At 47.1% G+C, this 22358-nt stretch overlaps 1 protein-coding gene across 2 annotated transcripts in view; it reads right to left on the reverse strand.

The window, feature by feature from the left end:
- Positions 1-22358, reverse strand: part of fn1a (fibronectin 1a) — a 76894-nt gene that overhangs the window by 22006 nt on the left and 32530 nt on the right. Inside the window, exons 20-34 of one of the 2 annotated variants that reach the window (XM_046344167.1) lie at positions 22002-22265; positions 21567-21661; positions 21143-21311; positions 20112-20198; positions 19654-19845; positions 12461-12733; positions 9472-9663; positions 9289-9378; positions 8915-9181; positions 6184-6300; positions 5703-5867; positions 4194-4349; positions 2700-2813; positions 2295-2564; positions 1752-1942 (exon numbers count right to left, since the gene is read on the reverse strand). In XM_046344167.1, the coding sequence (XP_046200123.1) occupies positions 1752-1942; positions 2295-2564; positions 2700-2813; positions 4194-4349; positions 5703-5867; positions 6184-6300; positions 8915-9181; positions 9289-9378; positions 9472-9663; positions 12461-12733; positions 19654-19845; positions 20112-20198; positions 21143-21311; positions 21567-21661; positions 22002-22265 (2642 nt within the window). Of the gene's footprint in view, positions 1-1751; positions 1943-2294; positions 2565-2699; positions 2814-4193; positions 4350-5702; positions 5868-6174; positions 6301-8914; positions 9182-9288; positions 9379-9471; positions 9664-12460; positions 12734-19653; positions 19846-20111; positions 20199-21142; positions 21312-21566; positions 21662-22001; positions 22266-22358 lie in introns of both variants that reach the window. The other variant, XM_046344078.1, reaches the window with a different exon arrangement.

Here is a 22358-nt window from a genome sequence, read left to right on the forward strand (position 1 = left end):
ACACCACTGGAAATGGTTCCACTCAGAGACTATCGATCACTAGTCTGCACCTGGAAATTACATAAGTCCAGTACGAGAATACCAACAACAGCAGAAGCATCTATTCTAACGACCATCTGTACACCTGACGTATCCAATACAACAGACACTATCCAGAGCCGCGGAGAAAGCTAACGACCACGAAGGACATTGTGACTTCTGGGCAAGTTAACCAGAGACTCTCTGATGATCTGACTCTTCAGCAGACAGACCGACGATACCAACAGAAGACAACAAATATATATACATATATACAATGAGCAAAGGTTCATGTGCAAAGGATTAGCATTTCAATTAATATAATTATCAACTGAGTGTAGTGAATCCAAGATGTCTTTCCCGCTCTCTCAGTCCCCACCCCTTTCCTTTGTCTACCAAGCCGTCATATCAGCTCCGTCCGCTAGGGACTTTTTATCATGTAGTTTCTATCTACTGTTTGTTTGTTATGTATTTCTGTGATTATTTAGTTAGTAAATAAATAATGAAGGCAATTTGTATATCGCTGATTCATTATGGAGGCTAGGGTTCGTTCAGATATCCAAGGGTTTGCGACGTTCAGTAATGAGAACTGATGTGGTAATAATAATTAATTAATAAGCGACTGTTTTGATAAGAAAATATCTGAAGAGTCAATTCTGGAAATAGAGAATATAAAAAATTTCCCGTGGTGCCCCGACTTCCTAGTTAATTGAAGTTTACATGATTCGTTTAATCACGTAATAATAATTACACAAATAATTTATTAGATAAAATAACAGTCTTCACATTTAATGATAGTCAGACACGACATTCGATTGAAGGAGGGTCATAAAACAAACATCTGGAAAAATATATGAAATAATGTTGAAGAGATTCCAGGCGAAAATACTTTTAGCGAACGGGAAAGTAAAAAAGTTATTATTTTTTATATTTAAAAAACTCAAGCATTTAAAAATGATCCATCGCTAAAGTTATGGATAAATCACATGTAGATTTTTGGTAACACTTTCCTATAATGCATTACAATGCAGTTATAATGCATGGTAAAATGTGTCTTTATAATGTCCTATAATCATGTCATAATGACTTTGACTCAGTTCAGATGTGGGTTAGAAATGTCTCAAATGAGACTGTTATACTTGCAGTATGCAGAAAATCACTCAGCCATTTCCTGGTTGATATAATTCTAAATGTTCACCTTATCGGTTTATGTGACAAAACATGCAATGCACAATGTAGAGCCCTCAAACCCAACTCGAAGACAGTACCCCTGCGTTCCCATCTGCGTTCCCATCAGGGACTGATTTAGACCTGGGACACCAGGTGGGTGCAATTAATTATCAGGTAGAAAACAGCAGGCTCTAGTCCTCATAGAGTAAGAGTTGAATACCACAGGTGTAGAGAATACCACAGGTGTAGAGAATACCACAGGTGTAGAGAATTACTGTACCATCTAAACCGCTGTGAAATATATTTTACATAAAGAAAAATATTGTATTTTCAGCTGGTGTACAAAACATAAAGTAAGACACAAAAATGTAACTTAAGTATGAGAAGCATGGAACTAGAGCACATAGAACAGATCTACCGCGTCTTAGACTTCAATGAGAATGACAGATCTGTAACTCACATTTCTATGTGAATTTGGTGTGGTCACTCCAAGAAGTTACGTATTGTCTGCAGGTATAATGCTTTATAACTGGTTATAAGCATGCATGAGTCTTTATAATTACCATGAGTCCCGGCACATGGACCTGTGTGGTGTCAGGAGCAACATTCATCTCCTTGGTGGGACCGCTCTTGTTCTTGGGGTTGACGACCACCCGGTACCCGGTCAGACGGGCATTGGGCATGGTGCTCCATTTGATGGTGAAGGAGGAGGAGGTGATCTGGGAGAATTCAAGGTTGGTGGGGGCAGGGATGGCTAGAGGGAGAGAAAGAAACGGAAGAGGGAGACGAGAGAGAGAGAGAGAGCGCGTGAGAGAAAGATATTCTCCTGTTTGGATAGGCTGCTTTCCAAGATACTCAAAAGAGTGTGCATGTTTAAAATCAACATCCGCTACATTAGTCTCACTGTTCAGAATCACTGATATAGGAGAGATTTTTTTTTTTTAATAAAAGAAAATAAATAATAAATCACCTTGCAACCAAAATACTGTCAAAAGTATAATGAACTACTAATTTAATGTTCAATATTATTGATTCAATGCCTCACTTTACTCAAACTGACCATTGTGTTTAAGGATTTGTATTTGTCCGGAGGGGTTTATAGCTACCTGTGGCTTGAACGCCCACCAGTGGAGGACTAGGTGTACGGTCGTGCATGGCGATGACCTTCACAGTATATTCACTTCCGGGTCGCAGGCCGTGGATCGTTGCAGATTCATCGTCTCCGCGGGGTGCGGGGCGCAGCTCCCTCTCGCCCTCTTCGGGGCTGGCGTACAGGACGCGGTACGACGTCACCCGGCCGTCGGGCGAGTCCCAGGAAATGGTCATGGAGGTAGAGTCAACGTTGGAGAAGGTCAGGTCTGTGGGACGACCCACCGCTGCAGGGAGGGAGGAGAGGTCCAACAGGGTCAAGGGTCAGGCGAGCTCTCTGCAATTACGCAACCCAACACACGCAAACAGGAAAGGAGGACGGCACACTGTAATATGTAGAGCAACGACCCTGGAACACGCACCAGTGACAGCAGTCTCAACCAGGGGAGGGCTCTCTCCGTCCTGTCCCAGAGCATACACACTGAGGATGTACTCTACCGTGGGCTGCAGGCCAGAGAACGTCATCTCAGTCTGATCTAAAACACCAGAGACAGACACAGGCATTACAACACAACCAGAGACAGACACAGGCATTACAACACAACCAGGGACAGATACCGGCATTACAACACAACCAGGGACAGATACAGGCATTACAACACAACCAGGGACAGATACAGGCATTAACACCACCACCACCACCAGGGACAGATACAGGCATTAACAACACCACCACCACCAGGGACAGACACAGGCATTAACAACACCACCACCACCAGGGACAGATACAGGCATTAACACAACCACCAGGGACAGATACAGGCATTAACAACACCAGCACCACCACCAGGGACAGATACAGGCATTAACACCACCACCACCACCACCAGGGACAGATACAGGCATTAACAACACCACCACCAGGGACAGATACAGGCATTAACAACACCACCACCACCACCACCAGGGACAGATACAGGTATTAACAACACCACCACCAGGGACAGATACAGGCATTAACAACACCACCACCACCACCACCACCACCAGGGACAGATACAGGCATTAACAACACCACCACCAGGGACAGACACAGGCATTAACAACACCAGCACCACCACCAGGGACAGATACAGGCATTAACAACACCACCACCACCACCACCAGGGACAGACACAGGCATTAACACCACCACCAGGGACAGACACAGGCATTAACACCACCACCAGGGACAGACACAGGCATTAACACCACCACCACCAGGGACAGATACAGGCATTAACACCACCACCAGGGACAGACACAGGCATTAACACCACCACCAGGGACAGACACAGGCATTAACACCACCACCACCAACACCACCAGGGACAGATACAGGCATTAACACCACCACCACCACCAGGGACAGATACAGGCATTAACACCACCACCACCACCACCAGGGACAGACACAGGCATTAACACCACCACCAGGGACAGACACAGGCATTAACACCACCACCAGGGACAGACACAGGCATTAACACCACCACCACCAGGGACAGACACAGGCATTAACAACACCACCAGGGACAGACACAGGCATTAACAACACCACCACCACCAGGGACAGACACAGGCATTAACAACACCACCACCACCAGGGACAGATACAGGCATTAACAACAACACCAGCGACAAATTCTGATTATATTTAACCTTTATTTAACTAGGCAACTCAGATAAGAACAAATTCTTATTTATAATGACAGCCTACTGGGGAGCCGTGGGTTACTTACCTTGTTCAGGGGCAGAACAACAGATTTTTACCTTGTCAGCTCAGGGATTCGATCTAGCAACCTTTTGGATACTGGCCCAATGCGACATGTCCTTACCTGGAGCGACATGACTTTACCTGAGCGACATGACCTTACCTGGAGCCACAGTTTCAGAGAAGGAGGGACCCTGTCCGTTCTTGGGGACCCCAGTGATCCTGTACCCCTGGACGGGCCCCTGGGCCGGGGACCACCTCACGGTGATGGTGCTGTCCTTAACGTCGGTCACCTTCATCTCCAAAGGAGAGTCAATATCTACAGCCAGAGAAGAGGGTCAATATCTACAGCCAGAGAAGAGGAGGGTCAATATCTACAGCCAGAGAAGAGCAGGGTCAATATCTACAGCCAGAAGAGGAGAGTCAATATCTACAGCCAGAAGAGGAGGGTCAATATCTACAGCCAGAGAAGAGGAGGGTCAATATCTACAGCCAGAAGAGGAGGGTCAATATCTACAGCCAGAGAAGAGGACGGTCAATATCTACAGCCAGAGAAGAGGACGGTCAATATCTACAGCCAGAGAAGAGGAGGGTCAATGTCTACAGCCAGAGAAGAGGGTCAATATCTACAGCCAGAGAAGAGGAGGGTCAATATCTACAGCCAGAGAAGAGGAGGGTCAATATCTACAGCCAGAGAAGAGGAGGGTCAATATCTACAGCCAGAGAAGAGGAGGGTCAATATCTACAGCCAAAGAAGAGGAGGGTCAATATCTACAGCCAGAAGAGGAGGAGAGTCAATATCTACAGCCAGAAGAGGGTCAATATCTACAGCCAGAAGAGAAGCCAAGTTACAACCTGCTGAAGGCAGAGCAGAATAATTTGTATTTATTTAACCTTTATTTAACTAGGCAAGTCAGTTAAGAACAAATTATTATTTACAATGACGGCCTAGGAACAGTGTTCAGGGGCAGAAGGACAGATTTGTACCTCTTCAGCTCGGGGATTCGATCTAGCAACCTTTCGGTCTCTGGCCAAACGCTCTAACCACTAGGCTACCTGCTGCCCAAGTATACTTTCATGCCACAAACATTATCAAGACATGACAGGGTAAAATGGTAATTCATTGTGATCAATCAATCACTTTCAACAGCAACAGTTGCCATAAAATGTTTTATACTTACACTAACCAGGTCTAGACCGCAAAGAGCAGCTCAGTGGCAAGGAAAACCCTCCCTAGAGCAGGCCTCTCCAACCCTGTTCCTGGAGAGATACAGTCCTGTAGGTTCTCACTCCAACCCTAATTTATCACACCTGATTCTAATAATTAGCTGGCTAGTTACAACTGGGGTTGAAGCGAAAACCCACAGGAGGGTCTCTCTCCGGGAACAGGGTTAGAGTTAAAACCTAGAGGAGGGTCTCTCTCCGGGAACAGGGTTGGAATTAAAACCTAGAGGAGGGTACCTCTCCGGGAACAGGGTTGGAATTAAAACCTAGAGGAGGGTACCTCTCCAGGAACAGGGTTGGGGTTAAAACCTAGAGGAGGGTATCTCTCCGGGAACAGGGTTGGAGTTAAAACCTAGAGGAGGGTATCTCTCCAGGAACAGGGTTGGAGAGGCCTGCTGTAGAATGAAGTTAGGTGTGTTTGTGGAGGTGTGTGTGTGGTGGGGTGTACCTGTCTTGTGGGTGACATAAATGGGTGTGCTGGAGGCTGGGCTGTCCCCTCTGCCGGCCACAGCGTAGACTGTGATGGTGTAGTCAGTACCAGGCCTCAGGTTCTGGATGGTGGCAGTAGACTGGGAACCAGGCACAGTGAACTCTTTAGGGGTGCTGTGGCCACCTGAGGGTTGGGAGGGGTAACAGCAAACAATGCTAATATGCTACTGATAAAGACCAGATTTATATTGTGAAAAAGCAAAAGATAAAACTTTACTCCACTCTCTGTGGGTGATCAGAGTAAAGAGAGCGGACTCTCCATGGGTGATCCTGTAGTACCTCACAGTAACAGGCTACTGAAGGTTAGGTTAGTAAAGGCTAGGCTAGTTAACGTACCAGACAAACCTGACTCTCCAGGGGTGATCGTGTAGTACCTCACGGGAACAGGCTACTGAAGGTTAGGTTAGTAAAGGCTAGGCTAGTTAACGTACCAGACAAACCTGACTCTCCATGGGTGATCCTGTAGTACCTCACGGTAACAGAGGGGGCGTCCCAGCGGACTGTGACGCTGGTGGGGGAGGAGGACACGACCTCCAGGTCAGTAGGAGCGTCAGAGACTAGAGGACACAAGGAGAAGGAAGCAGAGACAGACAGTGAGAATTAAATCTCTTGTTCTGACAGAAACATTCAACAGAAGTAAATGAAAAAGGAAAACTGGGTTTTTGTGGAGAGCCGAGAGGATTAGATTGGTGTTAGCAACAATGGCAACAATTTCTCCTGGTCTATCAGAGGGCAAGTTACACCTACCCAACCCTCTAAGATAAACATATGCCTTGGGAGTAGGGGCTAGGGTGTGATTTTGGGATTCAGGAGATTTATGAAAAATCAACAGGTCTTATCGTAGGGGTAGGGAATTGGGACAGGTTGTCAACAGGTCTTATCGTAGGGGTAGGGAATTGGGACTGGTTGTCAACAGGTCTTATCGTAGGGGTAGGGAATTGGGACAGGTTGTCAACAGGTCTTATCGTAGGGGTAGGGAATTGGGACTAGTTGTCAACAGGTCTTATCGTAGGGGTAGGGAATTGGGACTGGTTGTCAACGGGTCTTATCGTAGGGAATTGGGACTGGTAGTCAACAGGTCTTATCGTAGGGAATTGGGACTGGTAGTCAACAGGTCTTATCGTAGGGGTAGGGAATTGGGACTGGTTGTCAACAGGTCTTACCGTAGGGAATTGGGACTGGTTGTCAACAGGTCTTACCGTAGGGAATTGGGACTGGTTGTCAACAGGTCTTACCGTAGGGAATTGGGACTGGTTGTCAACAGGTCTTACCGTAGGGGTAGGGAATTGGGACTGGTTGTCAACAGGTCTTACCGTAGGGGTAGGGAATTGGGACTGGTTGTCAACAGGTCTTACCGTAGGGGTAGGGAATTGGGACTGGTTGTCAACGGGTCTTATCGTAGGGGTAGGGAATTGGGACTGGTTGTCAACAGGTCTTATCGTAGGGAATTGGGACTGGTTGTCAACGGGTCTTATCGTAGGGGTAGGGAATTGGGACTGGTTGTCAACAGGTCTTATCGTAGGGAATTGGGACTGGTTGTCAACAGGTCTTACCGTAGGGGTAGGGAATTGGGACTGGTTGTCAACAGGTCTTATCGTAGGGGTAGGGAATTAGGACTGGTTGTCAACAGGTCTTATCGTAGGGGTAGGGAATTGGGACTGGTTGTCAACAGGTCTTACCGTAGGGGTAGGGAATTGGGACTGGTTGTCAACAGGTCTTATCGTAGGGGTAGGGAATTGGGACTGGTTGTCAACAGGTCTTATCGTAGGGGTAGGGAATTGGGACTGGTTGTCAACAGGTCTTATCGTAGGGGTAGGGAATTGGGACTGGTTGTCAACAGGTCTTATCGTAGGGGTAGGGAATTGGGACTGGTTGTCAACAGGTCTTATCGTAGGGGTAGGGAATTGGGACTGGTAGTCAACAGGTCTTATCGTAGGGGTAGGGAATTGGGACTGGTAGTCAACAGGTCTTATCGTAGGGAATTGGGACTGGTAGTCAACAGGTCTTATCGTAGGGAATTGGGACTGGTTGTCAACAGGTCTTATCGTAGGGAATTGGGACTGGTAGTCAACAGGTCTTATCGTAGGGAATTGGGACTGGTAGTCAACAGGTCTTATCGTAGGGAATTGGGACTGGTAGTCAACAGGTCTTATCGTAGGGAATTGGGACTGGTAGTCAACAGGTCTTATCGTAGGGGTAGGGAATTGGGACTGGTTGTCAACAGGTCTTACCGTAGGGAATTGGGACTGGTTGTCAACAGGTCTTACCGTAGGGAAGTGGGACTGGTTGTCAACAGGTCTTACCGTAGGGAATTGGGACTGGTTGTCAACAGGTCTTATCGTAGGGGTAGGGAATTGGGACTGGTTGTCAACAGGTCTTATCGTAGGGGTAGGGAATTGGGACTGGTAGTCAACAGGTCTTATCGTAGGGGTAGGGAATTGGGACTGGTAGTCAACAGGTCTTATCGTAGGGAATTGGGACTGGTAGTCAACAGGTCTTATCGTAGGGAATTGGGACTGGTTGTCAACAGGTCTTATCGTAGGGAATTGGGACTGGTAGTCAACAGGTCTTATCGTAGGGAATTGGGACTGGTAGTCAACAGGTCTTATCGTAGGGAATTGGGACTGGTAGTCAACAGGTCTTATCGTAGGGAATTGGGACTGGTAGTCAACAGGTCTTATCGTAGGGGTAGGGAATTGGGACTGGTTGTCAACAGGTCTTACCGTAGGGAATTGGGACTGGTTGTCAACAGGTCTTACCGTAGGGAATTGGGACTGGTTGTCAACAGGTCTTACCGTAGGGAATTGGGACTGGTTGTCAACAGGTCTTACCGTAGGGAATTGGGACTGGTTGTCAACAGGTCTTACCGTAGGGGTAGGGAATTGGGACTGGTTGTCAACAGGTCTTACCGTAGGGGTAGGGAATTGGGACTGGTTGTCAACAGGTCTTACCGTAGGGGTAGGGAATTGGGACTGGTTGTCAACAGGTCTTACCGTAGGGGTAGGGAATTGGGACTGGTTGTCAACAGGTCTTATCGTAGGGGTAGGGAATTGGGACTGGTTGTCAACAGGTCTTATCGTAGGGGTAGGGAATTGGGACTGGTTGAAAGGAAGAAAGCAATGAATTAAGGCAAACTAAAAGAACGTGTGAAAAGTTAAGATGAGGTCATACTGGTTTTCTGTTTGCCGGTGAGCGGCTTGCTGTCCTGCTGGCCGCTGACAGCATAGATGTTGACGATATATTCCGTCTCGGGGGTCAGCCCAGTCAGGGTGAAGTGGTTCCTGGATGGCGGCAGCCTCTCGTCCTTGGCCCGTCCGCCGCTGGCCATCTGGTAACGAATCCGGTAGCCAGTGATGATGGCGTTGGGGGCCTGCCAGTGCACCGTGAAGGAGTTGGTCAGGACTTCTGAGAACCGCAGACCGCTGGGGGAGTCCAGAGCTGAGGGGAGAGACAAAAAGTCAGTCCGGAGCAATTTAGGAAACATTGACAAAACAAAAGGATAACCAAAACACAATCAATCAATCAATCAATCAGGTGAAACTCACTTGTTTTGTGGGTGCCGACCAGAGGGGAGCTCTCCCTCGTTTCATAGACACACACCACACTGACCAGGTACTCTGTGTTGGAAATCAGATCTAGGGGAACAGGGACAAACAGCATCAGTCAGTGAGTGACAAGAAGTACAACACTATTAACAGTCATTAGGACTGTGTGTGTGTGTGTCTTACTCTTAAGAACCACGGTGTCGGCGTTCCTTCCGACGCTGCTCTCTGTGATGTCATCCTCGTCGTCGATGGGGTGGTAGCGAATAACGAAGCTGCTGATGTCAGCGGGGTTAGGAACCACAGGAGCTGTCCAGGTCACCCGCATACTGTCAGGACCCACCTCGGGGAAATCCAGGTTAGTAGGGGCAGGAACGGCTGGGGTAGCGGAGAGATATCAGGTATTAAAGTCAGAGAGAGGAGTTGCATCCCCAATTCTCCACCCTGGTAAGTGTTTGTGTTCTATCTCATGTGCACTTGTGTGAATTGGCAAGGTGTTTTTTTTTTTTTATAATATTTTTTTTTTCCTCCCCCTGAGACACCCGTGAGGTCACGGCCAAGGTCAACGCAGACGCTGGAGGTTAAGTGCCCAGCTAATTTTTTTTTCCGGTTCCTGGATTCAAACTAGCAACCTTTCAATTACTGGCTCAACACTCTAACCGCCTGGCTACCTGCTGCTCAAACCCTTCTCTCCTGGTCATGGATTTATTTTCAACGGTAGAAACTCGCTCCAGCCGTTACTAATCCAATGCTTTAAAAATCCAACGACAGGGAGTGTGCAAGTGTACACTTTGACGGTAGGAAATTCAGGACGCAGTTATATTGGAGGTGTTAAGACCATCTGAAATCGAGATACGCTGAAGGAAACAATACGTTTGAATCTCTACAGTTTTACGACATCGTTCTATAAAGCGAAGGGCATAAACTACGTTTGGGCAAAGGAGACCAAGTGGGAGTCACAATGAGCTGCAGCTAGTGTTGAAGAATTCAGATGTAGAAACAGTAGGTTGGGGCAAACTAAAACCATATGGTCCCAAATAGCTTCATAAAAACACACCGCTAGAGGGAGATTAAAGCCATAACCAATGGTAACAAAAAAAAAAAACATTTATTTTACTTTTTCCATTGTTGGGAATTAAGACTGTAAAAAAAAACACCAGGAAATCAGCGACAAGTGATTTTAATTTTAGACATTTGTTCCCAAGTATTCCAACATATAATAGACAGACGCGTGATTGTGTACAAAATGTAAGCAAGGTTTGAAACGATTGTGTTTTAGTCAAATGTTAGAAATACTATGATCTCCCAGTTGTCTTGAACGCTGGCCGTCGTTTTAAAAACGAACTCTTGACCAATTGTGCCATAACGGAAAACAGCTTCTGAACATCACTCACCTCGAGCTGGACAAGGATTTTTCCTTTAAAATGAGTCGGATGCAAAGGATATTCTACTGTAAAAAACACCAGGAAGTCAGCTACAAGTGCCCCCCCCCCCAGAGTTCCCAGTTGTCCTGAACGCTGACCTCTCACTACGCTGACCTCTCACTACGCTGACCTCTCACTACGCTGACCTCTCACTAGACTCCAACCACACATACTACACTGACGCGCCAACACATTCCTTCAGTCTTCACATACACAGCTGCTACTCTGTTTATTATCTATGCATAGTCACTTTACACCCCTATCTACACATTACCTCAATTACCTCCACATTGACTCAGTACCGGTAACCCTGTATATAGCCTCATTACTTCCTGGTAACCCTGTATATAGCCTCATTACTTCCTGGTAACCCTGTATATAGCCTCATTACTTCCTGGTAAACATGTACAGTATATAGCCTCATTACTACCTGGTAACCCTGTATATAGCCTCATTACTACCTGGTAACCCTGTATATAGCCTCATTACTACCTGGTATCCCTGTATATAGCCTCATTACTACCTGGTAACCCTGTATATAGCCTCATTACTACCTGGTAACCCTGTATATAGCCTCATTACTACCCGGTAACCCTGTATATAGCCTCATTACTTTCCGGTAACCATTACTACCCGGTAACCCTGTATATAGCCTCATTACTTTCCGGTAAACATGTACAGTATATAGCCTCACTACTTTCCGGTAAACATTTACTGTATATAGCCTCACTACTTCCCGGTAAACATGTACTGTATATAGCCTCACTACTTCCTGGTAACCCTGTATATAGCCTCACTACTTCCTGGTAACCCTGTATATAGCCTCACTACTTCCTGGCAACCCTGTATATAGCCTCACTACTTCCTGGCAACCCTGTATATAGCCTCACTACTTCCTGGTAACCCTGTATATAGCCTCACTACTTCCTGGTAACCCTGTATATAGCCTCACTACTTCCTGGTAACCCTGTATATAGCCTCACTACTTCCTGGCAACTCTGTATATAGCCTCACTACTTCCTGGCAACTCTGTATATAGCCTCACTACTACCCGGCAACCCTGTATATAGCCTCACTACTTCCTGGCAACCCTGTATATAGCCTCACTACTACCCGGTAACCCTGTATATAGCCTCATTACTTCCTGGTAAACCTGTATATAGCCTCATTACTTCCTGGTAACCCTGTATATAGCCTCATTACTTCCTGGTAACCCTGTATATAGCCTCATTACTACCTGGTAACCCTGTATATAGCCTTATTGTTGTTTACTGTTACTATTTTTCCTTTAATTTATTTCGCACATTTTGACTCTGCATTGGGCTCGTCAGTATTTCACAGTAAGGTCTAAACCCGTTGTATTCGGCGCATCTGACAAATAACATTGGATTTAAATATTATAATCGGATGTGGATTGTTGCAGTAAATTTGCAGTCTACAAATGATTTGTAATTACATTTCCCGGATCCCTGCCCTACTACGTGGTTCAGTGCTGAGACGTTTCCATCAGCCAGACGTAAAACAGATTTATGAGACAAACGGAGAAGCAGAAACAAGACGTGTGACTACATGCAATCACAGTAATAATGGCAACGTCATTTAAAACTACCAATACACACACACACTACATATAAACCAATAGGAATGGGAGCCCTCCCCTGAACTCCTCCAATCCATGGAGGCAAAGTGTTAATTTATTCACAACCATCTTTCGGTCCCATGCAAATTTCCTATCCATTTATAATGATTACCAGTTTGTTGCGTGAGTGTGGTAGGCTCGCTCTCTCCACTCTCTGTCACGGTGATGACTGAGATGTCATAGTCGATGCCGGGCTCCAGTCCGTACACGGTGTAGTACCCGGTGGTAGACTCCACCATGTCCTCGAATATGGGCACGCTCTCCCCGGCTGCCATTACCGTGATACGGTAGCCGGTGACCGCCGTGTGGTTTATCGGGTTCCACTTCAGGCCGATAGTCGTGTCGGTGACGTCGACGAAGTTGAGGTCTGTTAGCTGGGGCACGTCTAGTAGTGGGTCAGAGAGGGAGGGAAGGAAGGGAGGGAGGGATTAGAGAGGCCAGCCCGACCAGCACACACACGGGACACAGAGAGAGCGAGAGAGAGACAACACACGGGACACAGAGAGAGCGAGAGAGAGAGAGACACACACGGGACACAGAGAGAGCGAGAGAGAGAGACACACACACGGGACACAGAGAGAGCGAGAGAGAGAGACACACACACGGGACACAGAGAGAGCGAGAGAGAGAGACACACACACGGGACACAGAGAGAGCGAGAGAGAGAGACACACACACGGGACACAGAGAGAGCGAGAGAGAGAGACACACACACGGGACACAGAGAGAGCGAGAGAGAGAGACACACACGGGACACAGAGAGAGCGAGAGAGAGAGAGACACACACGGGACACAGAGAGAGCGAGAGAGAGAGACACACACACGGGACACAGAGAGAGCGAGAGAGAGAGACACACACACGGGACACAGAGAGAGCGAGACACACACACGGGACACAGAGAGAGAGAGAGAGACACACGGGACACAGAGAGAGAGAGAGAGAGAGACACACACGGGACACAGAGAGAGAGAGAGAGAGAGAGAGAGAGAGACACACACGAGACAGAGAGAGAGAGAGACACACACGGGACACAGAGAGAGAGGACACACACAGGGACACAGAGAGAGAGAGAGAGAGACACACACGGGACACAGAGAGAGAGAGAGACACACACGGGACACAGAGAGAGAGAGAGAGAGACACACACACGGGACACAGAGAGAGAGAGAGAGAGACACACACACGGGACACAGAGAGAGAGAGAGAGAGACACACACACGGGACACAGAGAGAGAGACACACACACGGGACACAGAGAGAGAGAGAGAGAGAGAGAGACACACACGGGACACAGAGAGAGAGAGAGAGAGAGAGAGAGAGAGACACACACGGGACACAGAGAGAGAGAGAGACACACACACGGGACACAGAGAGAGAGAGAGAGAGACACACACACGGGACACAGAGAGAGAGAGAGACACACACGGGACACAGAGAGAGAGAGAGACACACACGGGACACAGAGAGAGAGAGAGACACACACGGGACACAGAGAGAGAGAGAGACACACACGGGACACAGAGAGAGAGAGAGACACACACGGGACACAGAGAGAGCGAGAGACACACACACGGGACACAGAGAGAGCGAGAGAGAGAGACACACACACGGGACACAGAGAGAGCGAGAGAGAGAGACACACACACGGGACACAGAGAGAGCGAGACACACACACGGGACACAGAGAGAGCGAGACACACACACGGGACACAGAGAGAGCGAGAGACACACACGGGACACAGAGAGAGCGAGAGAGAGAGACACACGGGACACAGAGAGAGCGAGAGAGAGAGACACACGGGACACAGAGAGAGAGAGAGAGAGAGACACACGGGACACAGAGAGAGAGAGAGAGAGAGAGAGAGAGACACACACGGGACACAGAGAGAGAGAGAGACACACACACGGGACACAGAGAGAGAGAGAGACACACACACGGGACACAGAGAGAGCGAGAGAGAGAGACACACACACGGGACACAGAGAGAGCGAGAGAGAGAGACACACGGGACACAGAGAGAGAGAGAGAGAGAGAGAGAGAGACACACGGGACACAGAGAGAGAGAGAGACACACACACGGGACACAGAGAGAGAGAGAGACACACACACGGGACACAGAGAGAGAGAGAGACACACACACGGGACACAGAGAGAGAGAGAGACACACACGGGACACAGAGAGAGAGAGAGACACACACGGGACACAGAGAGAGAGAGAGACACACACGGGACACAGAGAGAGAGAGAGACACACACGGGACACAGAGAGAGAGAGAGACACACACGGGACACAGAGAGAGAGAGAGACACACACGGGACACAGAGAGAGAGACACACACGGGACAGAGAGAGACACACACGGGACAGAGAGAGAGAGACAGAGAGAGAGACACACACGGGACAGAGAGAGAGAGAGACACACACGGGACAGAGAGAGAGAGAGACACACACGGGACAGAGAGAGACACACACGGGACACAGAGAGAGAGAGACACACACGGGACAGAGAGAGAGAGAGACACACACGGGACAGAGAGAGAGAGACACACACGGGACAGAGAGAGACACACACGGGACAGAGAGAGAGAGACAGAGAGAGAGACACACACGGGACAGAGAGAGAGAGAGACACACACGGGACAGAGAGAGACACACACGGGACAGAGAGAGACACACACGGGACAGAGAGAGACACACACAGGACAGAGAGAGACACACACAGGACAGAGAGAGACACACACAGGACAGAGAGAGACACACACAGGACAGAGAGAGACACACACAGGACAGAGAGAGACACACACAGGACAGAGAGAGACACACACAGGACAGAGAGAGACACACAGGACAGAGAGAGACACACAGGACAGAGAGAGACACACAGGACAGAGAGAGACACACAGGACAGACCGAAACAAGCAAATGTTATTGAGCAGGGCATTATTAAAGCATCTATAGGCTTTGAATGAATGAGTATCAATGACATGGGTTACCAGCTCCGGGTGGTATGGATGTGATGCCCACCATGGTTATGTTTATCATATCACACGCATGAATGGTATTCCAACCTCACCTTCATGAGTAAAATCTTCAACTGACATCAATTAACGATTAAATCCATACCCATAGCTCATGTAAAAAAGACAGAATGCCATAAATTATTCAAAATAGTCAGCTATTACCATTTGAAAAAAAAATATCTGAAAACAAAATGGAGTGAAACATTGCTGACAGTAGCTACAGTCCACTCTTAGAAAACAAAGGGGTGGGGGGGGTTCCGAAATGGTTTTTCGTCTGTTCCCCATAGGAGAACCCTTTTAGGTTCTAGATAGAACCCTTTCTTTCTAAGGGTGTAGGAACAGGGATACTGGCCAAAATACAGGACAAGCAGAGACTGTAGAATCACGAAACAGCTGCATGTTATTTTGGTTGTAATTAAGTGATTTCAACCAGTTCTGCCCACTGGGCGAGTTAATACGAGCAAGGTCTTATGTAACACACACACACACACACATAACGAAGAGTTCTGAGTAGGAGAGATCTGATTGTAACCCTTGTCCACATCATTGATTGTTGCTTTTGTTGTTGCTTCGTTTAAACTTACCCCATACCCACAGTGCCTTCATAACCCTTGACTTAGTCCACAGTTGGTTGTTTTACAGCCTGAATATACCACAATACCTCATAATTACAAAGTGAAAACATGTCCAAAACAGAATGTAATAAAAAATAAACTATGTAATATTTAATTTGCATAATTATTCATACCCTTGCGTCAGTAGAAGCATGTTTGGCAGCAATTACAGCTGTGAGTCTTTCTGGGTAAGTCTCAAAGAGCTCTGAGTCTTTCTGGGTATGTCTCAAAGAGCTCCGAGTCTTTCTGGGTAAGTCTCAAAGAGCTCCGAGTCTTTCTGGGTAAGTCTCAAAGAGCTCTGAGTCTTTCTGGGTAAGTCTCAAAGAGCTCTGAGTCTTTCTGGGTAAGTCTCGAAGTGCTGTGAATCTTTCTGGGTAAGTATTGAAGACCTTTCCACACCTGGATTCTTCAAGCTCTGTCAAATTGGTTGTTGATCATTGCTAGACAACCGTTTTTCAGGTCTTGCCATAGGCTTGCAAGTAGATTTAAGTCAAAACTTTAACTCAGCCACTCTTCTTGGTAAGCACCTCCAGTATAGATTTGGGCTTGTGTTTTTAAGTCATTGTCCTGCTGAAAAAAAGGTGAATGTCACCCAGTGTCTGGTGGGAAGGAGACAACCAGGTTTTCGCCTGTGCTTAGCTCGATTATGTTTCTTTTTTAGTCTGAACCTCCCCCCAGTCCTTAACGATGACAAGCATACACATACCATGAGGCAGCCACTATGATGCTTGAAAATATGGAGAGTGGTATTTACCACCAAACATAACACTTTGTATTCAGGACAAAAAGTGAATTGTTTTGCCACATTTTGTTGCAGTATTACTTTAGTGCCGTGTTGCAAACAGGATGCATGTTTTGGAATATTTATATTCTGTATTTCACACTGTCAGTTAGGTTAGTATTGTGGAGTAACTACAATGCTGTTCATCCATCCTCAGTTTTCTCCTATCACAGCCATTAAACTCTAACAGTTTTAAAGTCACCATTGGTCTCATGGTGAAATGCCTGTGAGGTTTCCTTCCTCTCTGGCAACTGAGTTATGGAAGGACGTCTGTATCGTTGTAGTGACTGGGTGTAATGATACACCATCCAAAGTGTAATTAATAACTTCATCATGCTCAAAGGGATATTCAAAGTCTACTTTTTTTCTTTGAGTTAGTCATTTATAGTCATTTAAAAATCATGTTAAACACTATTATTGCAACTTATAATGTGACTTGTTCAACCAATTTGGACAATTTTTGACTCAAGGCATTTCAGCATCACATTTCTTATTAATTTGTAAAAAATAAAAATAATAATAATATTCATAAACACTTTGTCATTATGGGGCATTGTGGCCAGTGACAAACATCTAAACCTAATATTTCAAATTCAGGCTCCAACACAACAAAACGTGGAACAAGTCAAGGAGTGTGAACTTTCTGAAGGCTCTGTACATATTACCTCAACCACCTCCACTACCTCGTACCCCTGCACATCGACTCAATGTATATAGCCTCACTACTACCTCGTACCCCTGCACATTGACTCAATGTAGCCTCACTACTACCTCGTACCCCTGCACATTGACTCAATGTATATAGCCTCATTACTACCTCGTACCCCTGCACATTGACTCAATGTATATAGCCTCATTACTACCTCGTACCCCTGCACATTGACTCAATGTATATAGCCTCATTACTACCTCGTACCCCTGCACATTGACTCAATGTATATAGCCTCATTACTACCTCGTACCCCTGCACATTGACTCAATGTATATAGCCTCATTACTACCTCGTACCCCTGCACATTGACTCAATGTATATAGCCTCATTACTACCTCGTACCCCTGCACATTGACTCAATGTATATAGCCTCTGTATTGTATTCTGTTACCGTTTCCTTTTTGTGTGTGACAATTTCCTTACTTTTTAACTCTGCACTGTTGGTTAAGGGCTTGTAAGTAAGCATTTCACAGTAACGTCTGCACCGGTTGTACACTGCTCAAAAAAATAAAGGGAACACTTAAACACCACAATGTAACGCCACGTCAATCACACTTCTGTGAAATTAAACTGTCCACTTAGGAAGCAACACTGATTGACAATAGATGTCACATGCTGTTGTGCAAATGGAATAGACAACAGGTGGAAATTATAGGAAATTAGCAAGACACCTCCAATAAAGGAGTGGTTCTGCAGGTGGTGACCACAGACCACTTCTCAGTTCCTATGCTTCCTGGCTGATGTTTTGGTCACTTTTGAATGCTGGCGGTGCTTTCACTCTAGTGGTAGCATGAGACGGAGTCTACAACCCACACAAGTGGCTCAGGTAGTGCAGCTCATCCAGGATGGCACATCAATGAGAGCTGTGGCAAGAAGGTTCTGTGTCTGTCAGCGTAGTGTCCAGAGCATGGAGACGCTACCAGGAGACAGGCCAGTACATCAGGAGACGTGGAGGAGGCCGTAGGAGGGCATCAACCCAGCAGCAGGACCGCTACCTCCGCCTTTGTGCAAGGAGGAGCAGGAGGAGCACTGCCAGAGCCCTGCAAAATGACCTCCAGCAGGCCACAAATGTGCATGTGTCTGCTCAAACGGTCAGAAACAGACTCCATGAGGGTGGTATGAGGGCCCGACGTCCACAGGTGGGGGTTGTGCTTACAGCCCAACACCGTGCAGGACATTTTTCATTTGCCAGAGAACACCAAGATTGGCAAATTCACCACTGGCGCCCTGTGCTCTTCACAGATGAAAGCAGGTTCACACTGAGCACGTGACAGAGTCTGGAGACGCTGTGGAGAACGTTCTGCTGCCTGCAAAATCCTCCAGCATGACCGGTTTGGCGGTGGGTCAGTCATGGTGTAGGGTGGCATTTCTTTGGGGGGCTGCACAGCCCTCCATGTGCTCGCCAGAGGTAGCCTGACTGCAATTAGGTACCGAGATGAGATCCTCAGACCCCTTGTGAGACCATATGCTGGTGCGGTTGGCCTTGGGTTCCTCCTAATGCAAGAGAATGCTAGACCTCATGTGGCTGGAGTGTGTCAGCAGATCCTGCAAGAGGAAGGCATTGATGCTATGAACTGGCCCGCCCGTTCCCCAGACCGAAATCCAATTGAGCACATCTGGGACATCATGTCTCGCTCCATCCACCACAGCCTGTCCAGGAGTTGGCGGATGCTTTAGTCCAGGTCTGGGAGGAGATCCCTCAGGAGACCATCTGCCACCTCATCAGGAGCATGCCCAGGCGTTGTAGGGAGGACATACAGGCACGTGGAGGCCACACACACTACTGAGCCTCATTTTGACTTGTTTTAAGGACATTACATCAAAGTTGGATCAGCCTGTAACGTGGTTTTCCACTTTAATTTTGAGTGTGACTCCAAATCCAGACCTCCATGGGTTGATAATTTGTGTGATTTTGTTGTCAGCACATTCAACTATGTAAAGAAAAAAATATTTATTCATTCAGATCTAGGATGCGTTATTTTAGTGTTCCCTTTATTTTTTTGAGCAGTGTATTTGGCGCATTTGACAAATAAAATTTGATTTTGTTTTGAAAGAGGTCTGCGTATGGAGAGATATGACGGAACCCTGCCGGCCACTCCTGTCCACATCATGATTTCACAGGGCAGGGGTGATGGGGGTCAAAGGTCACCTGACATTAGGCCACACCCACACCTACCTTGAGTAACGGTGTCGGAGACAGGAACGCTCTCCGTGTGGTCTTTAACGGTGAAGACGCTGACGTTGTACTCCACGCCAGGGCTGAGGTTCTCCAGCGTGCACGAAGTCTCACCCGCCTTCACAAACTCCTCCAGGCTGTTTCCTCGCTGCCCGTTGGTCGGCGTGCATGTCACTCTGTAGCCGGTGATGTCTGATTGGATGGCGTGGATGAAGATGTGAAAATAAGACATTTGTGAACTCTGTCTGGACATTTAAATCTGGACATATAGTCTCTAATCTTCATCCTAAATCCAACAATCATGGTGTTTCTTTTGAACTGGGTCATATGAGGTGTGTCAGTATAAACACTGTACTCTGGCTGACCCTGGAGGTGTGGCTATGTGAGCGAGTGACTCCAGGGTAGGGTTGTTATCTAGACTTCAAAGTCAAATGGAACAAAAGTATCACTGTTCTGACCTGGGGTGCTGGCTTCGTTCCACTGGACAGTCAGCTCTCCTCTGTCAGGGTGGGACTCCAGTTTGAGGTCAGTAGGAGGAGACAGAGCTGGACGACGACAAGAGGAATAAGATGAGATGATTGGGTAAAATTTATACTATAAATAATACTATAAGTTGGTCACAACAGCTACTCCATCCATACTATAACCTAGTCCCAACAGCTACTCCATCCATACTATAACCTAGTCACAACACCTACTCCATCCATACTATAACCTGGTCAGAACAGTTACTCCATCCATACTATAACCTGGTCACAACAGCTACTCCATCCATACTATAACCTAGTCACAACAGCTACTCCATCCATACTATAACCTAGTCACAACACCTACTCCATCCATACTATAACCTGGTCAGAACAGTTACTCCATCCATACTATAACCTGGTCAGAACAGCTACTCCATCCATACTACAACCTGGTCACAACAGCTACTCCATCCATACTAGAACCTGGTCAGAACAGCTACTCCATCCATACTAGAACCTGGTCACAACAGCTACTCCATCCATACTAGAACCTGGTCACAACGGCTACTCCATCCATACTATAACCTGGTCACAACAGCTACTCCATCCATACTAGAACCTGGTCAGAACAGCTACTCCATCCATACTATAACCTGGTCACAGAACACTGTTGTCGATGACCAACGCAGCAGGTGTAAAAGGCCTAGAGTAGTAGGGTAGGGTAGAGTAGGGTAAACTTTCAAGGGGACAAGTCATTATCCTCCAATTGATGTTGACGGAGAATATAGTCTCCATCAGATTAAATATTATCGGTCACAACAGGTGTAGACGACCGGTGAAATGCTTACCGAGTCAAAGATGAAAACAAATGGAATAAAAATATGAATAGTGACGAGTAATAACTACACAGCGAATAACAATAATGATATAGAGATATATATATATATATACACACACACACACACGGTACACGTTATATATATAGTAGAAAATAACATGGCTATCCTCTGATCACTCACGTGTGACTATGCGGCGTGTGATTGGGTTGCCCTGCTCGTATCCGTTGACGATTGGCTGGACGCTGTAGGTGTACTCAACCCCAGGGGTCAGGCCTGAGATATAAATGCTGCCCGAATTAGAGGTCACATCTCTGGGGGCCTCACCTCCCTGACTGGGCCTCACCGTCAACTACATGGGGAGAGGAGACAGAGAGAGCGAGAGACACACACACACACACACACACACACACACACACACACACACACACACACACACACACACACACACACACACACACACACACACACGGCACAGGTGAGAGGGACAAACATGGCAAAGGTGAAGAGAGGAGCGTTTAGCCCTTTCCCCAGGATCACAGGAGCCAGAGCACATTCACAACTCTAGTCTGAAACAGTTGGACCAATAACGTGTGTGTCCGTGTACCTTGTATCCCACTCGGGGTACGGGTGTCCAGGAGATGATGATGGAGGTGTCTGTGACATCGGTACTGAAGCGAGGGGCGTTCCCCATTAACTGAGCTGAATAGAACACACCGGGTCAGAGGTCAGGGGTCAGGACTAGTTAAACAAACTAGGAACTCCCAAAATCATATCCCTGCTTAAAGCAAACCTACTGTGTGCGCACACTTTTCCTCTGACTAGTCAAACGGACCAAGAAGTCTACTGACAAAGAATCTGGCCTCGACCAGGGACACATGAAAGTTAAACGAGAAACTGCCGGAAGCTAGAACGTGCTTAAAAAAAACTTTTGAGTCATTGAGACGCAGCCGATTTCAGTTTGACAAACTGAGGAACCAGTCAGTCAGATAAATTGGTTAAGCAAGGAATAAAGAAACCCCAAACTCTAGTCTGGACTCACTGGTGAAGAAGCTCCTGGAGGCTCCCTCACTGAGCGTATTGTCCTGTTCAGAATGCAGAATGGCTGTGTACTCCGTGTCTGGGCGGAGGTTGAGCAGGGTGTACTGAGACAGGCGGGCGGGCAGGCGGAGCTGTTTAGGGTTGGACCCCTCCAGGGTCAGGAACAGACGGTATCCGGTGATGCGGGCCCGAGGGGGCACCCACGTGATCAGAGCGCTGTCCTCAGTCACGTTGGTGAAATGGACATCAGCGGGGGAATCAGGCTCTGACGACAACAAGTGTTTGAGACAACGTTGCAGTCATAGATCAGTGATTCTGTACAATCTAAAGATTAGTGATTATATGTCTGGTCTCAATT

This window comes from Oncorhynchus gorbuscha, linkage group LG01, assembly GCF_021184085.1.
Source record: "Oncorhynchus gorbuscha isolate QuinsamMale2020 ecotype Even-year linkage group LG01, OgorEven_v1.0, whole genome shotgun sequence".
In the NCBI taxonomy this organism is placed as follows: domain Eukaryota; kingdom Metazoa; phylum Chordata; class Actinopteri; order Salmoniformes; family Salmonidae; genus Oncorhynchus; species Oncorhynchus gorbuscha.